The sequence below is a fragment of the Uloborus diversus genome, chromosome 1, assembly GCF_026930045.1.
Source record: "Uloborus diversus isolate 005 chromosome 1, Udiv.v.3.1, whole genome shotgun sequence".
Lineage (NCBI taxonomy): Eukaryota > Metazoa > Arthropoda > Arachnida > Araneae > Uloboridae > Uloborus > Uloborus diversus.
Genome location: NC_072731.1, coordinates 137,712,088 through 137,719,299, shown reverse-complemented (window position 1 = coordinate 137,719,299; position 7,212 = coordinate 137,712,088). Strand labels below are relative to the sequence as shown.

General features: G+C 31.8%; 1 protein-coding gene across 1 annotated transcript in view; it reads right to left on the bottom strand.

Annotated features, from left to right (window-relative positions):
* Positions 1-403: 403 nt before the first annotated feature.
* LOC129235267 (DNA excision repair protein ERCC-6-like) overlaps positions 404-7,212 on the bottom strand; it is a 206,350-nt gene continuing 199,541 nt past the window's right edge. Inside the window, exons 21-23 of the mRNA XM_054868983.1 lie at positions 4,857-5,006; positions 506-1,344; positions 404-433 (exon numbers count right to left, since the gene is read on the bottom strand). Coding sequence (XP_054724958.1) covers positions 404-433; positions 506-1,344; positions 4,857-5,006 — 1,019 coding nt within the window. The remainder of the gene's footprint in view (positions 434-505; positions 1,345-4,856; positions 5,007-7,212) is intronic.

Genomic DNA, 7,212 nt, shown 5'->3' with positions numbered 1-7,212 from the left:
CTTAATTTTGAGTGACCCAAACATAGCTTTAAAAAGTATTTTTAAAGCTCCAGCATTGAAAAATTTCTGTGAGGCAAGTCCCGTTTCCTAACATTGAGTTTTTAAGAGTACAGTCCCAAAATTTACAGAAGGGAGCCCCTAAAAATTAAATTGCCCAAATGCATCCTAACATTGTTTTTAAGACTTCGGCTACAAAAAATGGGGAAGAGAAAGGAACCGATTTTTCCTAGTGGAATCACAAATAGACACATCACTTTCAGACTGCCAGTTTTCGGCAATACCAAATTTATAAGCATTCAAATAGGGAAAACATTTTTTTCATGTGTTATTAAGTAACATTAAAAAAAAATAAAGAAGAAAAATTCAGGGGCCAAAAGTTAAAATTTAGGAGTTTTAAGAGCCTTCAAAAAGAAAAATAAGGAGTGCGTGCACCCTGTTTAGTAATGCACAAACACATTTTTAATATGTTTTTAAAAGCATTATTATAAAATTTTAAACTGCTTACTTCATTCTCAAAGTCTAAATCATCAAAGTCTGTATCCAGCATTTTTGAAAGTTGAGAATGAAAATCAATTTTTTGTGAGACAGAAGAATCCTCAGTACACTTAGCTTGAATGGGCGAACTTGTTGGATCAGCATGATTTTCATGGGAGTTCCTATCGTGGAAATCGTCTTCAACAGAACCTTCAACGAAATCCTCATGGCAATTGTCTTCAACAGAACCTTCAACAAAATCCTCATGGCAATTGTCTTTAACAGAACCGTCAACAAGTTCCTCATGGCAATTGTCTTTAACAGAACCTTCAACAAAATCCTCATGGATATAGTTTTCAACAGAACCTTCGACAAAATCCTTATCTTTTGCACTGCTCTGTGATTTATCAGGATTTGATGCATAGTTACAATTTAGTTTAAGATTGCTGTCTAAGTTATCCATCACTTTACTAGATGGTGATTTCATTGCCAAATCTTCATCTATAGTTAAATCATATATAGGAATCTCAGAAGCCTTTGAATCAATTTCTTGCACAATGTCATGTTTATTTACTGTATTTGTAGCAATAGCACATTCACTATCCTCAGGCACTACTGATAAGCTTTCTTCTGTTTCTGGTTGTAGAGAGTTTTTATCAGGTTGAATATCAGCTGCATCTGTACTTTCAGTGCCAAATAAACTTTTTTTTTGAAAATTAAGACTTTGATCAGCTTCAGATATAACATAACTTCTGTTTGGAGAATATAAAAACTTACGTGTACTCTTTTTATTTGACGTTTCATGTTTTGTTTCTGAAAATGAATAATAATTTGTTATCTTATTTTTCTTTGGAGTTGAAGAAACTTGACCTACATGAAAAGAAAAATATGAATTGTTAAAATGTTGAATTACATCAATTTGTTATAGCTAGAACAAAAGAACTTTGACTTTTCAAGTTCTTAAAATATCAGGAGCTATGATGGCAATCCTGGGATACAAAGCATTAATATAATTGTGCTAGTCAGGCGTCCTACTTTTCAGACAATATCCCAGTGTGCCAACCAATTTACCTCCCGTCCTGGTAAAAAATAAATCTGATTATGGATGACCAAAGAAGTTCAAAAATAATTAACTGTGAATGATTATATATTCATTTATTTCACTATACTGCAAGAAAAGTGAAAACTATAGAAGAGTATTGATCTGCTAATAAATAATATTGTCATCATATCCTATCGTGACCATAAGATATGAGAGAGGCCCTCCGAGCGAATCTGATAATGAATCTACAGTTAAAGGCTTGATGAATTCAAGTAAAATGAATATCGGATTTGCTTGTGATTATTTTTACAACAAGATTAAAACCAAAAAGGTTTTTTTAAAAAAGTGCTAACCAATGAAAAGAACATGTAAATTTTGTTCAAATATTATCCCACATTCAAAGAGTTTCTTCGTACTTAAGTGACTTATAAATATTTACATACCAGAAACAAAGTTCAAATTTGTATGATAGAGTCAATTAGTACAGGAGTCAGAATGGAGACTTAATTTTAGGACAATAAATATCAAACATCAACAAAAACAGGCAGTTATTTTGAACATATACAGACTGCATCCTCCACCCCCCACCCCCCCAAAAAAAAGATACTTTTAAAAATGCTTATCGGGGAGAAAATTAACAATTTTTTTAAATGTATTCTGTTATTGTATGTATAATCAGTGAATACATATAAACAGTGAAAACAAAACATGTTTTATTCAGTTCAGAAAATTCACTCAAAAGTTATTGGGGAGAGAGGGAAAACGCACTTTCCTCACTTTGTAACCATCTGTCTGTAATTTTTATTGAAATAACTTGTTTTACTTATTCATTTCATTTTTCTTCCAACTTTTTTTAAAGCAGAAAAATGGGTTAATAAAAAGAAAAAACTGTCATATTGAAAGTGAAGTTTTACTCCTAAAATTATAGGAGTAGGGACTACTCCTATGAGGATATTTCATAAAATTTGAAATTAAGTGCAATAAGAACAGCAGCTAGAGTTCTAAACTATTGGTTTTTAGTCTCAATTTATAACCAAAAATTTCTGTTTCACAAAACAAGATATGTATCGGCATGCGTGATATCTTTTGATTTATGAAAAGAGGAAACTATTCGCAGTGTAGACATATTTTGTTTTAAATGTTTGTTTAAAAAAAAAAAAAAACTTTTTTTTCTGTGTGTGCGTGTGTACATATTTCAAATTTTTAAAAAGAGTTGTTAGTTGCAATATTGTTTATTTTTATGCTTTTTATAGTATGCATGCAATGTATTATCAAGCCTCATCTGCCATACTTTCATTTCCTCCATAATCATCAAGTCTTAAAACTTGGCTCACTGTTTTCATTTAAAAGATTAAGTCTTGGCTAAAGTGGGTAGGCTAATAATAAGTAATGAAAATTTTAGGAAAATTAAGATAAATTTGAAAATATTAGGAATTAAATGTAAGAATTAAAAAATGAAAAGGTAGAATCTACAAATATAAAATTGAAAAATATAAAATGTAACATGTAAAATTGAAAAATTCTAACCCCCCCCCCCCTGTTTAATATTAACCCTGGTTTAGATTCACAATTGATAACCATAGCATTGAGAATAAACTACCCTCTAACAGAACCCACACTCGGGATTTAAAACAGTTAGGCAGTAAATTAGCCAAATTTCAAAAATCTTAGCCAAATTTGTAAAGTTAAATTTAAACAAATTTTAAACATGAATATTTTTGCTTAAAAAAAACTTCAATCAGTAAACAAAATAAAATTTAATGCAATATGCAATCAGGGTTGCCACGGAAGTTCAAGAATGAAATTCCCTGACATTTCCAGGTTTTCCAGGTGGTTTTGAGAAAAATTCCAGGTTATCGATCTCTACCTTATTTTTGCAACATTAATATATGCATCTCAAATTTTGGTAAAACATACCTCATTTTCAAACTTTACAAACAATGGTTACCAAATTTAATTTACTCATGCTGAAATAATCAAAAATATGTACTATAGGGTGGTTCAAAAAAAATTTTTTTCAGCTACAGTCCAAGACACACCTTATTTTTTTCGACTTACTAATAGTATTGTGCTGTGAAAGTTTTAGCTTCTTATTCATATTTTAAGAGGGTGCTCAATGACCGCTTAATTTAACATTAGCCCTAGCATAGAAAAAGTCACAAATTTAGAAACATTTAATTTCCCCAGCTGTTTTTTTTTCTTTTAAATAATTATTTTACTGCAATGTATGTGCATATACCTTGTGCATATTATAATATGTAAAATTGTTTTTTCAGTTCAATGTATTTTTTTAACCCCCATATTACAAACCACAAGTCTAAAAACATTGAGTGGAGTCCTGTTTTCTAGGAGAAACCTTTTTTTTTTAAAAGTATTTTTGAACCATCCTAATGTACTAACACAAGTGAAGCAAATTACTGTAATAAAGAATTAAGAATTAATGTAAAAGTAGCATATCTGTTTTTCAATAGCAAGAAGCCACAGCCTTACAGCAAATGAAAGAACTGCCAAATAAACAATTGTGACATCTATATCACAAAAAAAAAAGTTGCTAATAATCTGAACTAAACCTAAACCTTTTCATTTATTGCTTTCCAACCCTCCAGTCCAGTACATTCACTGCGCTTTTAGACTTTGGCCTGTAAAAAAATCATGCACCTTTTAGCTCCACATATTTCCCTTATTTGTTGCTCTTATAGCAGGGGTGCTTCCCCCCCCCCCCATATTTCTGAACGCCTTAGAGCTTTTTTATTTTTAACCCTCTTTTTTTATTTTTTTAAAAATATTTTTTATTAACCTATTTATTTTTAATTATTATTGTTTTAAAAGAAAAGTTTTGCGCTCGCTCCACAATGATACACTCATATCTCTGAAAATTTGGGACAATTTCTGTTTGCTAAGAGTTGGATCAAATCATAATCTGTTTTATCAAATTTACAATTTTATTACATTTGGTGCAGCGGCGAATGCTCAGCGTGGACCCTGCTCTAAAGTACTTTAAAAACTAGTCAAGAGTTGTACCTTGAATACCCGCAATTGGGGATGGGCATTCTGGTGTCCCAGTTGAACATTTCAGAAATCTAGCAAGCCTAGGTATAATGGGGTTCTACTGTTCTCTTTATGTGTTTCGTTTTTCCCAATAATCTGGGCCAGGGTTTTAAAACACACCAGGTTTTTTGTGGTTTCAGATGAAAAACGTGGGCTTTTTCAAGTGTTTTCGAGAAACTTTCTCATCTCGATTTCGATTTATTGGTGAGCAAAGCGAGCAGGGGCCGAAGTCTCCGAGTAACATTATTAACAAACAAATAATAAAAAAACAAATATTTTCCCTTAATCTTACTATTAATAGAATTTTTATGCTTTTTATCAGGAGAATAGCTTTGAATAGATTCACTGAAGTTTTCTGTAATTGCAGCAGATTTTGAAAACTTATAATTGTCATCTTGATCTTCATCTGTAATATCTATTATTTCTGGTGCTTTGTAAAAATCTGAAAAGAGAACAAACAGATTTTTAATATATTTTTTAAATTATTAATCTTTTGTTCTACTATATAAGATGAAATGAAATAATTCATTCAATAGCCAGAGAGTGAATATTTTAAGAATCAAGTTACAATGTTGTACTTTGGAGGGAGGGGTCTTTCATTATTTTGGTAAAAGCAATTTCCCTTCTTGATTCCAGATTTTTACTATATTTTTCAATAATATATCATGTTAGTTCTCAATATTAAAAGTTTATTGTAGTAAATTCACATCAATAACTGAATCTTGTTTAAATTCTTTAATATGTTAGTATATAGTAAAGTATTACACGGATGCACTGAAATGCAATTTTTTCACAAAAATAAACAAAAAAAAAAAGCACTCCTCCTTCCTTTTAAATGTAGTACTTTTACCAAAATATCATTTATGTTATTAATAGCTAAATTCAAGCCCACAATAACAAATAAAATTATATAGTACTCTAGTGTTATACACACAATAGTGCAGTCAGGATAATCTTGTGTATAGGGGAGTCCTAACAGTATTCAAATGCATATAAACTACAGTATTAGGATTAGCAGTAAGTGTCAAAATGAGGTGGGGGGAGGTGGTTGACCCCTAAAATGTCCTCTTCGGTGGAACCCAAAAGCAACATCAAAAAATGCATTAATGTGAGTACAGTGGTGGATCCAGATGATTCTTTTGGGAGGGGCGAATGACTGATGCATTCAATGGGGGAGGAGGGGGGAGACTAATAAAAAAACTGAAGCAAGATGTTTTTTTTTTTCTTTTTGTGTGTATGATTTGAATGAAATTTAAGTACATAAGTTTTCGTACCAAACATAATGAAATACAAAAATTATGTTTCTAAATAAAATTTGAACTTTTGTTAGGAACACATTTTTAGACTCTCTTTAGTGGTTAATAGGAGGAGGGGATTTTTTTTTTTTTTTTTAATTTTAAGGGTATATTTTCGAAAACACAATTGTTTTTGCCATCTTTGAACAATTGAAGGAAAAGGATGAGATTCAAGAATTCTTTCTAGCTGTTTTTTGATATTAGAACTCCAACACCCAATTTTAGGGGCTTTTAATGGTGCTAAGAACAGGGGGGGTTCCAGGGCTCGCCACAGGAAATAATTTTGTAATTGAAGTCCTAAAAACGCAATTGTAGGCCACCTTTGACGATGTAGCAGAAGACATGAAGTTCAGAACTTTTTCCTTAGGAATGCTTCAATGCAGTAGGTCGGGAGCTGTCCCTCAATTTTTCAATACTGAAACTTCAATAATGCAATGTTAAAAGTTTTTTGAATTGATGTTTGGGGAAGGGCTCGAGGGCTCTCCCTCGGAATTTTCTCAGAATTGAAGTCCTAAAAACGCAGTTGAAGGCATAGATCTTTAAAAGGGATAGATAGGCCTTTCTTCTACAGCGCAGCGTATTTCGCTCGGAGAAAGTGGGGTCACCATGATTCTTCCGAGAATCACGTGATCAAGGGACATCGTGTTTCCCTCTTCTCGGGCAGCAGTGATATAACAATGCGAAGCGTCGTTAAAAGTCTAGGATTGTCTGAAGATTTTCATTATACTTATGTGAGAAATCTCTATATGTGTGAATCTGAGATTTTCTAGCTAAAGAGGGTTTGATGAATTTTATTAAAAAATAAAGACATAGTGAGTAACAGAAATCTTTCTTTCTGCTAAAGGCAAAAAAAGTTCCCATGCAGAGTCGAAATTAAGAATATTTTAAGCAATTTACTATAGATACCGAGCATTATATTAAATCACTAAAAACAAGCGATGGAAAACTAGTTATAGTATGTCCGCGGAAAACTGGATTTTTAGGTTTCCTAATTTCTATGAAAAATGTGCTGGGAACATATGAAAAGTATGTAAGTGCCCGAATTCCAGTTTTAAACTGCGTAATGACTTATAAGCTTACTCAGGATCACCTTGAAACTTTTTTCAGTGCGATCAGGTTGTGAGGGGGGATTCAACAATAATCGTCGGATAATTTCGAAGTGCGAAAAAAAGATTATTCATTCATAGGGAAATTAAAGAGTCCAGTTCTTCAAATTGCGCTGATTTTGACAACCTTCAAATGCTAAGATTAAATTTTAAGCGTAACAAAAATGCTTTGAAAGAAAGCCTTTTCTTCCGATTCCTTTGACGACGATTTGGAAAATTCAGAAATCATCTCAATTAACACGACGCA